At 43.7% G+C, this 20352-nt stretch overlaps 1 protein-coding gene across 7 annotated transcripts in view; it reads right to left on the bottom strand.

Moving 5' to 3' along the window:
* Positions 1–20352, bottom strand: part of EFCAB6 (EF-hand calcium binding domain 6) — a 219833-nt gene that overhangs the window by 178694 nt on the left and 20787 nt on the right. For 3 of the 7 annotated variants that reach the window (XM_025882318.2, XM_073882664.1, XM_073882665.1), the window contains exons 5-7: positions 15190–15401; positions 7466–7554; positions 1665–1731 (exon numbers count right to left, since the gene is read on the bottom strand). In XM_025882318.2, the coding sequence (XP_025738103.2) occupies positions 1665–1731; positions 7466–7554; positions 15190–15401 (368 nt within the window). Of the gene's footprint in view, positions 1–1664; positions 1732–7465; positions 7557–15189; positions 15402–17053; positions 17184–20352 lie in introns of those variants that run through there. The other 4 variants (XM_073882663.1, XM_073882666.1, XM_073882667.1 and 1 more) reach the window with 3 other exon arrangements.

The raw sequence follows: 20352 nt of genomic DNA, 5'->3' as shown, positions 1-20352 counted from the left end.
CCTTTGTCCCTCCTCCCTCCCCCCACTGAGGGGAGGTGACCTGGCTTGGAACTCCTTTCTTTCCTTCTGCTAACAACTTCTTGCCCCGCCTCCCTCCCTATAAAATCCTTCCTCTTTGTGCAGCTCCTTGCACCTCCCCTCCGCTTCTCGGGGTGCTGCTCAATTCATGAATTGCTTAATAAAGCCAATTAGGTCTTCACATTTACTCAGCCGAGTTTGTTTTTTAGCAGTCCCAAGGTCAGCCTTGTCCTCCTCCACCTGCCTGCCCAGTGTCGGGGTCCCAGGTAGAGCCGGGGCCGTAGGTGACGCTCGCCAGAATGCATGGCACAGGACCCCACAGCCGCCCCGGGATCCAGGGCTTCCTCAGCCTTTTCCCCAGAAGTTGCCTGAAAGCCGCACTGTGTAAGCCCACCGATTGACTCCCTCCTAACCAGCGGGAGGGCTTCCCCCATGGATAGGATGAGAGGGAGGGGGCTGGGAGAAAAGAGCAGTTAGATGAAGGGGTGCTCAGCGGTGGAGTTCCCTCGTGGCTTTCCTCATGGTAGCCTTCTTGTTGGTAATTTTCAATCCCAGCCTAACGGGACAATTACAAACCCAACCACACTCACTGAAATGCTGCATTATTGATCCATGATGGTGTTTATGTGGATACGATGATTGTCATAAACGGCTGAATTTCCCAGGAGTATTTCACGATTAACACAGTTTGGGAAGAGACAAATTAAAGATGTACCCTAAATAATATCAATCACATTACATATTTCTTAACAGTATAACACATGAACCACAATAGAAGAAGCAAATTACACCAGGGTTCTTACTAACATATAGTGAAACCAGATTTTTAGGAATATATAATGCTAAAAAAGTATCACATTAAGACGAATTTTCTGGTGTTAATGGCGTCAGCCAGGGAAATATAGACAAACATTTTGTGGATTTCTGGCTATTTTTTATTTTGAAATGTATGAAAATCTCGGAAGAGTTCAAAAAGGAAAGAAAATTTGTCACATTTCAAACCAACATATTGAATCGAGTAAATTGAATCATGATTCTCAGACTGCTCGTTAACTGACAGGCTCAAATGCATTTTTAAAAGGGGTCTGATTCCAACCCCCGAAAGCCACGAGTTTCTCCCCCCTCCCTAGCTATGGGTGATGATGTCTAACCATAATCAGCAAAGAGGGACAAGGCTATGTGCTCCTCTTCTGAACACATGTAGTAGCTTCTGTGGCTAAATTACTCAATACTTAAATGTACATCACTCTGAGTTTTCCCGGTTATTTTTACCATGCTGCTCTCGATTGGCACTTACTGCTGAAAAGCAGAACTTTTCTCCTTCTAAAGAGATCCTTTGCTTCAGTCTTAGACAAAACCAGAAAGGGCAGCCCTACTACTAGGGATCTAAAGTTAATACAAAAGCCATTAATATTCCAGGACTTGTGTTGGTGTCATTCATCCGAAGAGACGCCAGGCGAGGCCGTGCAAGTCGTCTGAATACAAGCTTTCACATGGGCTTGTTATAGGATCTATTCGTCAGCCGGCTTTGACGGGAGAGCACAGACGACAAGATGTGGCTCATTCTGCTTCATCTACCTCTGCTAATAATCACTTCTGACGCGGGGGGGGGGGGAGCGGGGAGAATTTTAAAAGATCTCTATTACCTTTTCTCCTATTTGGGTCTCAAGTTCTTTTACTGTCCGACTGCAACTCGTTTCTTTCTCTCCTCCTCTTAAAAAGAAAAATAAAAACTTTTCGTTAAAATTTTTTAACCCAATAAATGTTTACGTAGGACATGCAGAGATCAAAATGATAAGGATTTCTAAATTATATGTTTTCTAACGCAAGGTATTTCTTAGGCACTGCCGTCTGCCGGCAGCGTGGACTTGGGCCAGGTCCTTAGCTTCCCCGTGCCTCCGTTTCCTCGTCCATAAAATGAAATACAACATTTCTTCCTCCTCCCAGGGCAGCGTGGGAACCGAGTAATTACAGCTGACACTTAATGAGCACTTCCTGTGGCGAGCCCCATCTGATTTAATCCTCACGACAACTGTGTGGGTCAGGGGCCATTGTTGCCCCGGGTCACAGACAAGGAGGCAGGGAGACAAAGGTCACATGTGGCCAAGTGGAGGTGCCGCTCACCCTCACCCCCAGCCCCTCTGCACTTCGTTCTGACCTCTGAGGGGTCCCCAGTCCACTCCGGGGGCACTCTCAGCAACTCCGTAAAAGACCTCATGGTGGATGTGTGTACCATCCCCTTGGCTCCATCTACTTTTTTTTTTTTTTAGATTCTATTTATATATTTATTTGAGAGAGAGAGAGAACACGAACGGGGGTGGGGGGGAGCAGAGGGAAAGGGAGAGAAAATCTCTCAAGCTGACCCCGTCCTGAGCACAGAGCCCTAGGTGGGGCTCAATCTCACGACCCTGAGATCATGACCTAAGCCAAAATCAAGAGTTGGACGTTTGACCAACTGAGCCACCCAGGCACCCCTGGCTCCATCTGCTTTTTTTAACTATTTTTTTTTATTTTGTGTTATCCATATTTCCACACACTGCTTCAGAGCCCCTCTCTAGAACAAGCTGGTAGAGACCCACAGGCTGAGGAGCCAGGAGCAATCCACTGGAAGGAAAAAGCTCTCTGGACAAAGCAAAGGGGGCACACAGCAGCATGAAGCCGAGGGGGGCTGGGGCTCCGCACGTCCCAGCATTGCTACTGTCAGTTGGCCAGGGAGACCAGAACCCGCCCAGCAGGGCAGGGGACAGGGGTGAGTTCAGAGATGGAAGTGGACGCCAGCCCTGTGGTGCTGTGGCCAGGATAAGGAATCTGGACTTCATACTGCAGTAAGGGGAAGCCATCGGAGCATTTTAAGCAGAAATGAACTTCATTTTACATAGGAGGAAACTGAGGCTCAGAAGGTTAAGTGCCCAAGTTTGAGGTGGAAACTCACCAGGAATCCAGCCTTATCATTCTATATTAAATGTAATATTTCTTATGTTTTAATTATGTATTGAACAGACACAAGACATTATTTTTAACATATGTTTAAGATTTAAAGAACAGAAATCAGACAAATGCCTGTGTACCCGCCATCAGATGAAGAGACAGAGCAGCGTGGGTCCAGAGCCCGGTGCCCTGGCTCCCAGGCTCAGCCTCCCCCTCCTCCCCAGCCCCAGGGCAGCGCCTCTGCCCAAGGCCACTCAGGCCCCCTTCCCTTCACAGCTGCTCCCCTGACTCCATCTCAGTGTCTCCTTCAGGAGACACAGCTTATTATCCGATAGTAACCGAGCGACACCAGCTTTCTTGAGATGAGTATTCATTGGAATGGTATGTCTTTAAATCCTTCCACTTTTAACCTTTCTATAAACTTATGTTTAGGTTTTTCTCTCGGCAGATTTTACTATCTCCTATCTAATCAGACAATCTCTGCCTTTTAAGTGGAACATTTATTACAATTACCGATTTATTTGGGATTTCTATTTGTTCTGCCTATTCTGCGGCTTCTTGCCTTCTTTTTGGTCAATCCTGTTTTTATGATTCCATTTGTTTGCCTCTGTAAGTTTGGGAATCAGTCACTCCATTTTTAATCTTGTGATAGTTGCTCTGGAAATTATAACCTGCGTATTTTTCAAAGTCTAAAGTTAATCAAAATTTTTAATCTTACCTTCTGGACAAAGTAACAATCTAGAACATTCCATCCCAGTCCCTCCTCTCAGCATATATATTGCTACTGTCGTGTATTTTAATCCTATCCTATTTTAAATTCCCAAAGTCGTCATTATTCCTAGTCCTTAGTGCTTCCTGAGGTCAGCAGACGGGCTTGGATCTAACGCCACACTTCCTGCCCTCTTGTTGCCCGCATCACCTCCAACTGTCCATCCAGGAGCGTTTTCCTTCCACCTAAAGTACTCACGCACAGATACAAATAAGAGGCATGCTTTGCAGGATGAAGAAAGAGAGGCTCTGGCTGAAGGGTGACCTTGAACACGGCAGGCAAAGGTGCCACATGTTCCTCCCTGTGCCCACAGCCTGACCTCAGTGCTCGAGCCTCTACTACGGAAAAGAAGAGGAAGAGGGTCCCCGCGTCCCCACAGAAAGAGGTCTTGGTCTTCCCAATTCTAGGCTGGCAAATACTTCATTCCCAGTGTGTGGGAGAGCCAGCCCGCCGTCTCACACGTGGGACATCGGCCTCAGTCAACCCAGTGCGTCCCCTCACTGCCTTTTTTTTTTTTTTAAAGATTTTATTTATTTATTTGACAGAGAGAGAGAGAGCACAAGTAGGCAGAGTGGCAGGCAGATGGAGAGGGAGAAACAGGCTCCCCACTGAGCAGGGAGCTGGATGTGGGGCTCGATCCCAAGACCCCAGGATCATGACCTGAGCCGAAGGCAGCCGCTTAGAGGACTGAGCACCCAGGCGCCCCTCCCCTCACTGCCTTTACTGCTCTCTGTGATGCCGATGCCAATGCTCTGCGGTCTCACGGTGACACGCCTATGTAGGTGTTTCTGTTCGTTCATCCGGCTTAAGATCCCTTGGAATATTGGCTCTTCCCTATGCTTTTCCCTATCTGGAAACCCAACAAGGAACCTCCTAGGCCCTCTCTCTCGCCTCCATGTCTCTTATACCTGTCCTCCATATTTCCTCTCTCTTTGTCTTTCTGTGTGGCTTTCTGGATAACAGCTTTGGATCTGTTTTCCACTCCACTGATGCTCCTTTCAGCTGCATTTCATCCACTTTTCCCACCCAACCACTGAATTTTATATCCACAATTATCATATCTTTCACTACCAGAAGTTCTGTTCTGTACTTCTTCCAATCTTTTTTTTTCTTTTTGCTACACAAGTAGTATTATATCAGGCAGACTTGCATAAATACTGACCTATAATTACAATTTTGTCCTCTATTCACCCAGCAGCATAGGGAAATAAGTAGGTTTCCTTGTGCCTTTCTGGGATGCAGGTTTATATTTGTAACCTATCCTCACACGAGGGTTTAGGTGTCCCAGCTTTATATATACTGGTCTTCTATTAGGTTCTTCCACCTTGGGTAGGCCCTCTAGGTTTTGTCCCCTGTCCCCTTCATTCCAAATAGCCAACCAAACTGAAACACAAATTCACCAGGATTTAGCCAATACTCTCAAGGCAAAAGCTGGCTTGATAGAATGCTCACTTCTCCTGATTGCATCTCCATTTCGTGTTGGCCTCTAGGGGAGTACTTACTTTCTTGCCAGCTCACTAGTGAAGAAAAATGTATGTATACATTTCATGTTTTATCAGTCATTTTAGTTGTTTCCAGTGGAAGTGCTGTTCGTGGATATAGCCTATCATATTACCCAAAGGAGCAGTGTCCGCTCACTACAATGCATTGTCTCCAGCAGTGAAGAAGATCCAGCCCCATGAGTTAAGTCAGTGATGAGCCGAATCTTTCAAATTTAGTTAAAATATTTAGCCTTCTAGGGGTGCCTGGGTGGCTCAGTCATTAAGCATCTGCCTTTGGCTCGGGTGGTGATCCCAGGGTCCTGGGATGGAGCCCCACGTTGGGTTCCCTGCTCAGCAGGGGACCCGCTTCTCCCTCTTCCACTCCCCCTGTGTGTGTTCCCTCTCTCGCTGTGTCTCTCTCTGTCAAATAAATAAATCAAATATTTTAAAAAAAAATTTAGCCTTTTATATTTAAGGAAGTAACTTGTGATCCTCTTCATCTCAAATCAACTATTAGACTGATGTTTCACAACTAAAGAAACAAAAACAAAAGACAAAAAAAGAACGCCCCTGCTTTCAGTTTTTCTAGTTTAGCTTTTTCAACAAAGAATATTCAAGTTAGGTTATTGTCCACCCAACAACCTTATCACAAATGGGATTGTTTTAAGTTAAGAGCATGAATATACAGTTTATAAAACAACCAGTCATTCTTTCAAATAAACCTGGAGATTATCTCAGCCCACCACTTAGGGAGTATTAACTAAAGAGAGCACAAAGAAGTCCCTGACTATTGGACCATCGAGGGGATAATACTTTGTCATTCTTGTTGGAACTGCTGCACTGATTCTTTTTTTTTCTTTTTAAAATATTTTATTTATTTATTTGACAGAGAGAGACACAGTGAGAGAGGGAACACAAGCAGGGGGAGTGGGAGAAGGAGAAGCAGGCTTCCCGCGGAGCAAGGAGCCCGATATGGGGCTTGATCCCAGGACCCTGGGACCATGACCTGAGCCGAAGGCAGATGCTTAACGGCTGAGACGCCCAGGCGCCCCCCTTTTTTTTTTCTAATTGTGGTTAAAAAACAAAACCAAAAAAAAAAACACAAAAAAACAAAAACCCACCCCAGATAGCATAAAATTTACCATTTTAATCATTTTTAAGTGTGCAGTTCAGTAGTGTTAAGTATATTCACACTGTTGTGCAACACATCTCCGAAACTTTCTCGTCTTATAAAACTGAAACTTGCACTCGCTAAACAAGTCCCTGCTCCCCCTCCCCTCTGCTGCACGAATTCTTACACCTACGCTGCGTCCATGACAGACTCAGTCATGAAAGCTATCATACCAAAATCTGCTAATTTTTCAGGATCAAATTTAACTCTTATAACTATTCGCACAATTCCTGAGAAAATGAGGTTTATCCATTTAGAGTCAGATAATCTGTGTGAATAATTTTTTACTAAAATGGTCTTTCCTAAATCAGACGCTAGAATCAAAGAACTTTCCAGCTAAGAGAGACATAAGAGTTCATAGTCTTAACACTCTTTCAGCTCATAAAGCAAATGAGCCCCATGCATACCCTAGAGTTATAAGATACAAAGGAGTTCATACAAAAATCTCTTTAAAAAATATTTCATTTCTGGGGTGCCTGGGTGGTGGTCAGTTAAGCATCCGACTCCTGGTTTTAGCTCAGGTCGTGATCTCAGGGTCCTCAGATGGAGCCCCACATCAGGCTCCCTGCTCAGTGTGGAGTCTGTTTGAGAATCTCTCTCTCTCTCTACCCTTCCCGTTCATGTGTGTGTGCTCTCTCTCACTCTCTCTAAAATAAATAAATACATCTTTAAAAAAAATATTTCATTTCTAGCTACTAAAACATGATCACTTTCCAATGAAAGACATTAAAAATAAAATAAAAATGAACAAATTTAATTTTGAATCTTAATATTCTTACTTCAAAATTAAAATTTATTATTTCCAAATCTGAAATACACTGCATATAAAATACGTTAACCTGGTTTTAATTTGTTATGTTTCCATTTTCAATACAGTATTATTTCTTTTATTCTGAAATATAGCCTGCATAGAGGTTAGAGTCTTCTCTAAATAACCTTTTGACTGAGGATTAACTACATTAAATTCTATACGGACAAGCTCTACCTACTCTTCTTCCATATATATCTGTTGACATGATTAGCTCTCCTGACCTTATGCCCTCTCTCTTATCATTCCAAATTTCACATTTTCGTTTGAGCAAAAAAAACCCCACTTACCTCTTTATAACATTTATATTGAGGTCCATTCCACCGAACCGGGACAGGAATTCAAGATATGGGATGGTACCAGAGCCAGTGAGGGGGATCTACATTTAAACAAGAAGAACGGCGGCCAGTTAGAGGATTCAGATCCAAGTAGTAGACAGCCCAGGAGCTTTCATGATGGAAGACAGGACACTGCTGGTGGGATGGGCATTCTAGGAAACACAACCACTTCACCCAGGTGTCTAAGTTCACACACACCCCCCAGTAAACCAGGTACAAGCAGCATAAATGCCAGAATGCCAGTCTGTGCTCAATTAAAAGTCAATAAGTTGTCCATTAAATTATCTAAAATCTAATTCTATCTAAAAAATAAAGTCAAATTAGTAGAAATATACTCTTTAAGATTTTTTATTTATTTATCTGAGACAGAGAGAAAGTGAGAAAACGACTTGGGAGGAGGGGCAGTGGGAGAGAGGGAGAGCAGACTCCCCAGTGAGCAGGAAGCCTGACATGGGGCTCTATCCCAGGACCCTGGGATCATGACTTGAGCCAAAGGCAGACACATGCTCAACTGACTGAGCCACCCAGGTGCCCCAAAATATATTCATATATATTAGAATATATTTTTTCCCCAAGAGGCTGAGGCCACAACGTAATTTTACCCTCTGAATGTCATGTGAACTTTCTGTACATTTATATACTTTTAAGGTAGAAAAAAGCCGTTTTAAAATTGAAAATTCTATAAAGGACACTACTGGGTCCAGTGGGTCAATACGGACTATAGATTAAATAAAAGAATTATCTCAATGTTTAATTTACCAATGTTGATAACTGTACTGTAATTATTTAAGAGAATAGTTCTTATTCTTAGGGAATACACACTGAGGTATTTAGAAGTAAGTAACCATAATATAAGTAATTTCCTCTCAAACAGTTCAGAAAAGAATTATGTATACCCTGTACATATCTTGTCAACTGTTTACAATATCCACACATACCACATATGGATAACAAAAGATCACAGGAGAAGTAAAATGAGGTTAAATGTTCACAACTGGCAAATCTGGGTTACGTGTATATGGGTTAAGTGTATATGGGTGTTGTTTGAACCTTATGGGTACTATTTGTATTATTCCTATTCTTTTAAATTTTCTGGAGGTTTGAAATTACTTTTTTTTTTTTTTTTAGATTTATTTGTTTTAGAGAGAGAAAGAGCACGAGCAGGAAGGGCAGAGGGAGAGGGATAATCTCAAGCAGACTCCACACTGGGCGTGGAGCCCAACGTGGGGCTCGACCTCACAACCCTGCGATCAGGACCTGAGCCAAAACCAAGGGTAGGGCACTCAACCAATTGTGCCACCCAGGCGCCCCTGAAAGTACTTCTAAATAAAAAGTCAAAATTTTTAAAAAGTGAAAATAATTATTTCCCCCAAAAAGGATTTTGAAACTAAAGTGAAAATATAGAATCAATGGCAGATATATTTTATTAAGCTTCGTGCAAATACAGAAAGTACCATTTCTCATACAGCTGAATGGCTGCCACGCCCACACAGTCGAGTGTGACGTCACTTAGCCCTTACAATCCCAGCCTCAAGGCTGAGCACAGTCATCTCCGTCTCCCCCAGAGGGCAGCTTTCTTTTCACTCTTTAAAACATACACAGCTGAGAAACGGGACCAGAGGGACAGCAACAGAGTGGGCTTTCATGAAGCCCTGGCCTGGAAAGGACATCCAGGATTTCTATTTCGGATAGGGTGTTTTTTAGTAGATATAATTTTGGGTAGACACCTCCCAGTTTCCCTAGCTTTATGGCGGAAGGGCGAGAGCAGAGTATGTGTGTTGCTTCGAGACTGGACGCCCTCATGGTTTTGGTAGTAAGACTTCACGAGGAGGGGAAGAAACATACACTCACTGAGCTCATACTCGGGAGATGGGCACAAGTACTACTGTTGGTGTTTTACATGAGTTAACTCATCTAGCCCCCAAACCAGGTCCTGAGGGTGTGGTCATTGCCGCTTTCAATGGAGCAGAGATGTGACCTCCCTGCATGCCACTACCATCAAGTGCCTCCAGAGCCCACGTTCCTCTCCCTACACTAACCAGCCTGCCTACAAAAAAAAAAAAAAAAAGGGAAAGCCCATCTACCTATTGAAGGTTTTGTCACATTTCATATTGTTACTTACGGTCTAATGAAAATTCTAATGCAGCAGATACAGTTTTGTAAAGTCCAGTCTCCAAAGCTAAGCCCCTAAACAACCCAAGAATCTAGTCTAAAAGGAGAGGCTCTGCTAAGAACTCACGTTGTCCATATTTGTGATTCTGGCAAACATGTTTAAGAATCATAACCATCCAAAGATGAATCGCTAAAAGTAAATTCTTAGACTGGGGTGGAGGAGGGTAGTGTTTAAATCCACATCCATCGTGTTGACAAGTGTCTTCAAAGACATCTCTTTCCCCAACCCAGCACAACCACTGGGACCAGAACAGAATTATGCTTTTCTTCTCTGGAATCTCTTTGCCAATTCAGCTTCTTTTATAAAATTTTTATTAACATTCAGAGACAGAGGCCCCATATTTAAAAAAATTCATGTTACCATGAATTTCAAGGAAACTAAGGTACAGGGCATATTACAAGCAATGTCTCATCATTCATGCCCTGATCAATCATCAAAACACTCTGACATTCAAACATTTTTTTTTAAATGTATAGCATTAGATTCTTTTATTTTTTTAAGATTTTATTTATTTGACAGAGAGAGCGAGAGAGCACAAGCAGGGGGAACAGTAGAAGGAGAGGGAGAAACAGGCTTCCCGCTGAGCAAGGAGCCCAATGCGGGGCTCGATCCCAGGACCCTGAGATCATGACCTGAGCCGAAGGCAGACGCTTAACCATCTGAGCCACCCAGGCACCCCTGACATTCAAACATTTTTGACATGGTTCTTAAAATAAAATTAAAGCTAAAGTGAATTCACTATAACTGGAAAATTCTTTTCTAATTTTAAGTGTGAAATTCCCATGAAGTGTTTTATCAGTTTTACAGGTTTCCAGTTAGGCTTACATTCACTATTGGAAAGGGATTTGTTGGCAAAAAGTCTAGAAAAGTCACACACACTGTGAACTCCAGCTACTGGAAAGAGAAACCCTGCCTCATTCCTGTGAACTTGGCCTCTTGAAAATGCACCACATTCCAGCCTCCTTCGCTTACACATTGGTCACAGGAGCTCGAGGTTCTAGAAAACCCATGCTTATTATTTCAGATAGACTACCAGGACCTGTTTTTTAAAGTCTTTGAAGCTCTACAGTTTTCAGTGACTTCTTTTGAAAACAGATGTAGCTTTTAAAAACGGATACACATTTCACATTTTCTGTACTTTTCCTCTTCCTGCATAGTTGATTAGCTTGGGAAGATTGTCAAAATTTTAAATTAACATTAGATCATGAATATAGGGAGACATTAGCAGGAAAAATATCTTAACTCTCCATTTGGTATAAATAAAGTATCAGTTAAATCAAGCTTATGAGGAAACTGATGCAATGTTTGCAAGGACAAATGTTCTTTAAAAGCAAGAAAACATTACCACTTGCACTCATCATCGGGGACATGCAAATGAAAACCACAGTGAGACATCACCTCACACCTGTCAGAATGGCTAAAATCAACAACACAAGAAACAACAGGTGTTGGCGAGGATGCAGAGAAAGGGGAACCCTCGTGCACTGTTGGTGGGAATGCAACTGCTGCAGCCACTGTGGAAAACAGTGGGGAGGGTCCTCAAAAAGTTAAAAAGAGATCCAGCAATTGCATGACTAGGTATTTACCCAAAGGATACAAAAACATTTATTTGAAGGGATACATGCACCCCGATGTTTATAGCAGCAATATCTGCCAAATTATGGAAACCATCTAAGTATCCATCGATTGATGAGTGGATAAAGAAGATGTGGCATATATATACAATGGAATAGTACTCAACCATCAAAAAAGAATGAGATTTTGCCATTTGCACCAACATGGATGGAGCTAGAAAGTATTATGCTGAGTGAAGTAAGTCAGAGAAAGACAAATACCGAGTCATCCGATAAACATCAGGAAACATCAGATAAACTCAAACAGGGTTTGAGTAATCTTCAGAGTGGTAAGGTCAGGAAAGCTAAGGAAAGGCTGAGAACTGTTCTAGACTGAAGGACACTTGGAATTTGTGTTCTGACCTGGACCACTACAAGATATGCATGGAACGACTGGCAAAACCAGTTTGGGTCCCGGGGCTGAGATGGTAGTAGTGAGCTCGTGTTAACATCTGTATTTGAATGGTCAGACTGTAGTTATGTAGAACACTATCCTTGTTTGAAGGGCACATACACTGAAATATTTGGGGTGATGGAGCCACTTTACTCCGAAATGGTTCAGGAAAAGAATTCGTTCTTTCCACTAAACTTCCAACTTCTCTATAACTTTGTGGTGGCTTTTAAAAAATGATCAGGCATAAGTTGTGGTAGAGTCAGCTCATAACAGACCACCCTCCCACAGAAAACAACTATAAACTCTGGTAAATACCAAAACAAATAACTAAAGGCCCTGGAGAGAGAACAAAAACAGGAAGACTTTGGAGAAATTCAAAACACAGAAGAAGGGATGAGTATGGAGGGAGTTTCTTGTTCATAATGGCTTTGAGCCTGAGAACAAGCCACAGTCACTCACCAGCATAGAGGGGCTAAAACCCCAGAAGAAAACCCGCCGTCTCTCTGGCCTAAGAAACTGGCACACAGAACCCAAAGCAAGCACAGCCACTAAGAAAGTGAGGGAAATCTCAAACAGGAAAGACAGAGAAGGAGACCCACTTTCTGGGTATAAACTCTGTCCAAGTTTCCAGCAGACGCCCGAAGCAGGTGTATACAGGTCGGACTCAGAAAAGACCCACCTAGAGACAAAAGAGCCAAAATGAGATGCAAGCAACTGCTCAAGTTTATAGGTTAATTACTGCCAGAGCAGAAGCGTCAACAGTCTTCAGAGGAATGTAACAGAATCCAGTCTCTACAGCACTGTATTCATAATGTTTAGCCCTGTACTAATGCGTAGCCATGGCCACATGTGGCTCTCGAGCATGTGAAATGTGGCTAAGGCAACTGATGAACTAAATTTTTTTTAGTCATTGTTAATTAATTTAAATTTTAAAATTAATTCAGTCACTGGAAAAGTTTTAACTATGTTTGGAATGACTCAGTATGTCAATCTTGTGTTTTAATTATAAATTTTATGAAATCTAGACATCAAGTATTTCCAGTAGAAACTTAGTGTATGAACTGAAGTTGGCTGTAAGTTTAAAGTACACTTCAGGTTTTGAAGACTTAGTACACAGAAAAGACTAGAACATAACTTATTGTCAATTTTTAATAGTGATAACATGTTGAAATAAGATAATATTTTGGATATATTAGTTAAATAAAAATATTATTCAAATTAATTCTTTTTAATTTTTTTCATGTGGCTACTAGAAAATGTTAAATTATAAATGTGGTGACATTACATTTCTTTTCTTTTTTTTAGATTTTATTTTTAAGTAATCTCTACACCCAACGTGGGGCTCAAACTCACAATTCTGAGATCAAGAGTCACATGCTCCACTGACTGAGGTAACCAGGTGCTCCTCATCCTATATTTCTATTAGACAGCACTGGTCTGGGATATAATCCCAAAATACTCAAATATAAAGAACCAGAAAAATGTGACCCTTGCTTGTTAAGAGGAAAAAAAAAATCAATGCAACCCAATGCTGAGATAACCCAGACATTAGAATTATCATTCAAGGACTTTAAAGCATCTATTTTAACTATGCCTAATGAGTTAAAAGAAATATGCTGAAAATTGAAGAAAAAAACAGGAAATGTAAGCAGATAAATAGAAATTATAAAACAGAAACAAATGGAAATTCTAGAACTGGAAAACACTGTCTAATATAAATTTTCACTGAATGATCTTAATGGCAAAACAGAGATGCAAAGAAGGAATCACTGAAATTGAAGACAGATCAATAGATATTATCCAATCTGAAAATAGAAATAAAAGACTGAAAAAAATGAACAGAGCCTCAGGGCCATCCCACAATACCAAAATGTCTCAGGGAGGATGAAATAAAATATATATATTAAAAAATAATGGCTACAAACCTCACATTCAGTGAAGAAGCAAATTAAAGGAAGAGAAATCCTTCAAACAGGACCATGGTATGCTCAAGAAGAAACAGCAAAGAGATCTACAAATATTTTTTTCCTAAATCAGTGAAAGGAAGGAGAGAGCCAGTCCCTGAGGTTGACTGGAATTCAGGAATACCTGAAATTCCCTGGGCTGTTTGTTTTCCTGACACATAATTCCCCTGTTGTAAAAGTAAGCAAACTGAGTTGGGTTGAGGTAGTCAACAAATTCTAGAAGGAAACAGACTTTTAAATACTATGAAATGTCAGACTGATTAAGAAGTAATGAATGAGTAAGAATATGTTCATTTCTATGTGTGTGTGTGTGCATGTGTGTGCGTATGCGCGCAAATTAGTTATTGGGTTACTGGGTTGGAAGGCACACTACTGATATTCCCACCCGACTTTTCCGTTTTGGTATTACTATATTGATCTCTATGGATTTATTCTGAGAGTATTTAATTCCTATTGTACTGTATATTCCATTTTCAAAGGCCCTGAGGGCTCAGACCCCACCAAATGTTTACTATTGACAGCCACCTGGTATGGTACCCCACCTAGGGCCTGTTCTCCATATCCCTCCCCAAGTAACTGCAACACCCCTGCTGCAAACACTTCCCCGGCCCCCTATAGCTTCCAGGACAGAGGCCAAACTCTTTCATATGGTCCTTTACAGGACTGGCCCCTCTATCCACAACCTGATGCACAGCCCCTCACTTCAGGTATCAATGACACTACCCAGTTCCCTGAATAAACACGCCGTGTTGATTCAGGCATCCAAGCTTTCACTTGTGCTATCATTCCCTCTGTGTATAATGTCCTTCCGTTCTTCTCTCATCTGGCTAATACCCACTCCTCGGTCAAAACTCGACTAAATACACCTCTTTGTCCCCCAAAGCCTTCCTGGACCACCTGCCCATTTTTAGATAGCTCTCCCTCCTCTAACTAACTCCCACGCTTACCAACACTGCCAAATATTGTCTCTCTGGACTGGGACCCCTTCAAGGTCAGGCCCACAGTCTGCATGTTCTGCATTGGGTCCGGCATACAGTAGGTGCTCAATAACCATTTGATACAAGATAAATGCCAAAATACTAAGTTCCAAAATATAAGCTGACCAAATACTTTTATATGGAAGCCTTAAGAACTAAAGAAAACTTTAGTTTTACCAGTACTCTACACAAAATATGACCCACACACATGTTGATCATCCCACATCCGCCAGAATTTCACTGAATTGTGAAAAATAAACAAAATTTTAACTGCTCACTTGGGACTGTCGGGGGGAAAGCGAGAAAAGATTTCACGCTCCAGTAATTGACTCCAACTTTTCCATAGCTGGGTTGTTTTTTCAGGGGCAAGGAGGGCGGAGGGAGACAAAGAACCTCAAGGAGACCCCCCACTGAGCACAGAGCCCGACGTGGAGGCTCCACCTCACAGCCCTGAGATCATGACCTGAGCTGAAAGAAAGAGTCGGACGCTTAACCGACTGAGCCACCCAGGCGCCCCAATATTAGGGTTATTCTAAGTCGCCAGGCATACTGTACCTGAGCCAGGACATCTTGAAACTGTTCTCTCGTGAGAGGCATCAGGAAGGTTGTGATAATCCTTCTCAGTTCATTCTTTGACACCGTCATGTTGTGACCGGTGTCGAGCAGCTGAAAGGCTTTTTTCACCTCATCTCCTTTGTCGGTGATTTTTTGAAATAAAATCCGTTTAACATCTAAGAAGGACAGTATTGGATTTGCAATAGCTATGGCTATAAAAGAGACACAGTTGTTGATTAGACATGCTTAAAGCAAAGATCCCAAAAATCACTTCACTGCGGACTAGAATCCAACAAACTTCCAAAACACTATTTCTTCTACTATACTTCGCTTTACACATCTAAGCATTGCATGACTTGCAATGGCAAATCTACGGTCATTTTTTACCTTTAGAATCTGGTCAATGTAAAATGAGAGTAATCGCGGTGAAAACAAAAAATAGAGCAAAGATAATCCTCCCTATATAGGACATGTGGCATGACAAGCAAAGAACATGGATTCTGGAATAAAATTCAGTTATGAACAATATCATTTCAAGTAAATCTTTAAAATATCATATTCACTTTTCATCCCCTGGCCAATTTTTGAGGGGAAAACATGTAATTCTTAATTTAGATTATTTCCCTTTCCAAGACAAAGAAAAGATGAGAAAGGCTAGCCCCTGAAAGATAATGAAAGAATGTTAAAAGGCACCAAATGAGCTTCCGGAAGGCCTGCACTTCCTGAGAGGAAAAGCAGCTGAGTGGGGCCACGGTGCCATAGGTTCCAGAGGTCCCCATGTCACCAGGGGAGAGCCGATACCCCCCAGCTTCCCTCCCCTCTAAGACGAAACAGCTATAGAAATAAGGAAACACAGTAACTACAAATCAACTCACGGTATGGATCAGTTTCATAACCATGGAGATGGGATTATTTCATTTTGATATTTTATAACCTACTAGAGAAAGAGGAGGCTAAAAATATAGGTAGTTGGGTAAATCTCTTCTATCTATTTATGAGATTGCAAAGGCTTGATGACCACAATTTCTTTAGTAGTTCTGTCTCACGTTGTAAATTCTGAATGTGTATTAAATGTCTTTAGCACTGTTTCATCTTTTACAAACTCATTCACAAGCAGGAGCTAGGGAAGGATGATTGCAATTATCTCCTTTCAAATGAGAATTTCTTATCTAGGTATTGAACCTTTCTGACACAAGCTATTTGTCTTCCCTGACGCTCGCCAAGCTCCTCGGGTGCTGGGGATGCCTTTCGCTCACAATGCCCACTGCCTCCTTGGGGAGGGGCGTATATAACCAGGACACACTGGAGAAAAGACAGTGGCTGGCTTGGGGTGACAGGCTGAAGGTCTCAGGAAAAGCTGCTTAGAAGGAAGAGGTGATACTTCAACTGGAACTTGGTGTTCCCGAGAGCAAGAGGGGCTGGAAGTGGGGGGTGCTATGGAGGACAGCCAGTCGAAGCAAAGGGGAGAGGGGACAAGCACAGGAGCATCAGCTTTAGAGATGAGACTGCAAAAGTCAGAAGAAGCCATATCCCTGGTGCTCCTATCTAGCTTTGTGCCCTGGTCATGGGACACCAACCTGGGACTTCCATCGAGAGAATGACATCACCCAATTTTTGTTCTGAAACTGCACTCTGACATCACATGTAGGAGGGACAGAACGGGGAGGGCAGTGAATGGCATGGAGACATGTTGTTAACTACAGCCTGCTCAGGCAAGTCTTAGTGGAGGTCTACACTAGCATGGCGGGCATGGAGGGGAAAGGAGGGGTGGATAAAGGAGAAGTGGAAATAACCCAGGTGGAGTCCAGAGAGTCTCCTGATGTGACATGCAGGGGGAGGTGGTGGAAGAAGATAAAGCTCCTACGTGTGGCGTGAGTGCTGGGGTGGGTGGTGACACCCTTCGCTGAGAAAGGGAAGGTCTGCAGGCCGTGGCAGATGGCATTTTTCAAGACGGCCGTGACAAGGTCCCCACCACACAGGCTTTTCCTACAGTGCCAGGCTAACACTCCTCCCAGCGAAACGTGGGGCAGATAGTCCTTCCCCTTGCGTCTGGGTGGGCCTGTAACTAGGGCAGAATCATCCTATGTGATTTCCAAGATGAGGTCACAAAAGGTGTTGCAGCTTGTGCCTCGTCCTTGTAAGATACTCATGCCAATCGCCATGCCATGAGGAAGTCAAGAAGTCACACAGAGAAGCCATAGGTAGGCATTCTGGCCAACACCCCAGCTGAGGTTCCAGCCCACAGAGGGAGCCAGCCTTCCGATGATTCCAGCCCTAGGTGTCATTACCCACTGCCTTCGAACCTCCTCCACTGAACCACCTGGAAGAGAGACAAGCTGTCCCTGGGACCTGCTCACATTGCAGATCTATGAGCAAAATCAATGATTCCAAACCTCTATGTGTGGAGGAGTTTGTATACAACAATAAATAGCTGGAATGGAAGAGAAAAAAGTTTGTGGGAAGGTTAATGAGTTCAGTTTGGGATCTCTAAGTGGGGATGTCCATTTGAAAGGTGAACACATAAATCTAGAGATCAGAAGTGGGGGGCGCTGGAGGTGCAGATGTGGGAACCGGCCACGTGGAAGCCATGGGGAAAACATGCCATGCTGGAAGAGAAGGGAGCCCTATGAAACACTGACTTTTAAGGAAGTAGAATTCATTCACTCAAAAAATATTTACTGAGCACCTGTCGTACTATCAGCCACTGCTCTAGGCACTGAAGAACTACAGAACAAGACAGGTAAGATCCGCCCTTGCACAGCTTAGAGTCTTCAGGGGAGAGGAAAGACAAGAAGCAGATAATAAATAAATGAATAAAGGTAATGGTAGACATTATAAGACAGTAAGAAAGAACAGGGCAGAGAGAGGTGGGAGCTGTTTTAGGTGGAGAAATCTGGGAAGTCCTCTCAAGGTATTTGATGAACTGAACCAGAATGATAAGATGAGCCAGTCAGACAAGAAGCTGGAGGGAACACGGCAACAGGTAAAGGGCCCTTGAGCAGGAATAAGCTTGATGTGTCCAGGAAAGCAAAAGGCCAGGGTAGACAGAGCATGCGTGTGTCGCATGAGACGGAAGGCAGAAATTGCCGAGACTGGGGTGGGTGACGCTTCTGTGCCTGCACAAGGGCTGAGGTTGTCTCCACATGGAACGGGAAGGCTCCAGAGAGTTCAAGCAGGACAGTGATCGCTAACGTATGCTGTGTTCACAAATCACGCTGGCTGCCCTGTAGAGAGTAGGTTCTAGAGGTGCAAGAAATGAGAACAGAAGCCCAGAGATGAGTCAATTCCAAGGGTCCAAGAAGAGGTGATTATGGCCTGAACCAGGTGGTAGCCCTGGATGTCAGGCGGGGAAGGGGGGGGTGTCGGGGGGTGCAGACAGATTAGAGGTAGTCTGCTAGACACAGAGCAGACAATGCTTTGCTGATCAACTGGCTCAGCAGGGCGGGGCAGGAAGAAACCAAGGATAACTGGGGGCTGGGCTGAAAGAACTACATAGACGATGGTGCCATTTACTGAGACGGAGAACACCAGGAATCAAGAGATCTGGTTGGCTGGCTCAGGTCTGAAATGCCCAGCAGATGAAGCCCAAGCAGAGAGGTCTAGATAGGCCACTGGAGATCTGATCTGGAGCTCAGGAGGGAAGTCCCAATGGGGCTATCATTTTGGTTACTCATGATACGTAGGGACGTGGAGCCAGCAGCTCACCTAGGAGGGGGCAGACTCGGGGGAGAGGACTGGGTACACAGCTCAAGGGAGAAGAGACTGACATCTCCCACAAGACTCCCAGGGGTCCTGCCATGCTCCCCTCTCCATTTCTGACTGTCTCGGGATTCTCAGAAGCAGCTGATTCACAGGGAGGAGCCACGTGATTCCACATGGGCTGGGGAACAGGATTTCTCCCTCTGCCCACCCAGCCCAGAGCTCCTCCTCCTGCACCCAGGGTCATGGGGGGGGGGCCCTCTCCTGTTAACTTCTGTCTACCTCAAAATCTTTCTTCAGACTTTTCAAGTATATTTTTAGTTGCTTTCCAAGAAGCCCCATCTTTGCAATCAATAATTCTAATTTAAATGTATCAGAAATATCAGTTTGAAACTCATTGGCATTTGAAGGAAAACTTTTTCTTTCACGTGCCTAATGCACCTTCCCAGATTTAAAATGAAAGCAGTAACCAAACTTGCATAACCTGCTGGTGGGAGTACAAATTGATATAATCTTCCTGGAGGGCAATTTGACAAAATTTTCTATATCCGTTTAGAATATACAAAGTCACAACAGACTGTCACTCTCACCCTCACGATGTGAAAAAGTCAGATAAGCTAAACTATATAGTTTTTAAACCCATTGAGAGAACTGAGGGACACAAAAAAACCTAAATCCCAGAAAGGGTAAGCCACTCCTCCGAGAGGAATGACGCAGGACGCCTTTATCTTTGCAGAGCCAGGGGAAGTAAAGCAAATCCATCCTAGATTGGGGAGAGGAAAAAAGAACCAGCTGTTCAGTGGCCACATGTGGACAGGTTGTGATGGGTTCGCAGGCCGGGGTTCACAGACCGAGTCTGCACCAGACCTCTGGGGCCTTCCTGCAGGCGTAAGAGGCACACCAGAACTGCGGGCAAGGCACAGAGCTGCGTGATGTGGCCCCAGGAGGGCAGGCCCGTCTGGGAGTGTAAGCTGCTCGCCAAAGGCTGAGGACAGGGCCGGAGAACAGAGCCCCTCCGAAGGCACCCGGGGCTTCACGGAACATACCTCAGTGGCCCACTGCAGCCTGGAGGCAGGGCGGCAGGGCAGAGAAAGGCCTCCTAGGGTGCTGGAAACTAGGAGCTGGGCCAGAGGACAAAGAGAACCCCCCAGAGATCCTCCAAAACCAGCAGAGGGGCTGTAAAGCAGAGCGCTCTCCCAGGTATGCCAACCCGGAAGGAAATAGAAAGGCCTGGAATCTCAGCAGGGCTCAGATGTCAAGACCTGTTGAAGGGAAGTATTTGAAACCAGTGGCAACTGCAACCAAGTCCAGAACAGCTCCGTCTGGAGATGAACCTGTGCCCGCCCAGCTCACGTGAAGCCTGAGAGAAGAGGCGTTCCCTCTCCTGGCCGGACTAGTCCCTTCTCTTTCCACTGGGCTTCACACTAATGTCTGCTATTAAATCTTTTTTAAAATTGCAAGACA

This window comes from Callorhinus ursinus, unplaced genomic scaffold (assembly GCF_003265705.2).
Source record: "Callorhinus ursinus isolate GAN/ISIS: 27379988/994484 unplaced genomic scaffold, GSC_fseal_2.0 scaffold48, whole genome shotgun sequence".
Lineage (NCBI taxonomy): Eukaryota > Metazoa > Chordata > Mammalia > Carnivora > Otariidae > Callorhinus > Callorhinus ursinus.
Note: the sequence above shows the minus strand (reverse complement) of the source record. Positions and strands in the feature narration are given on the sequence as shown.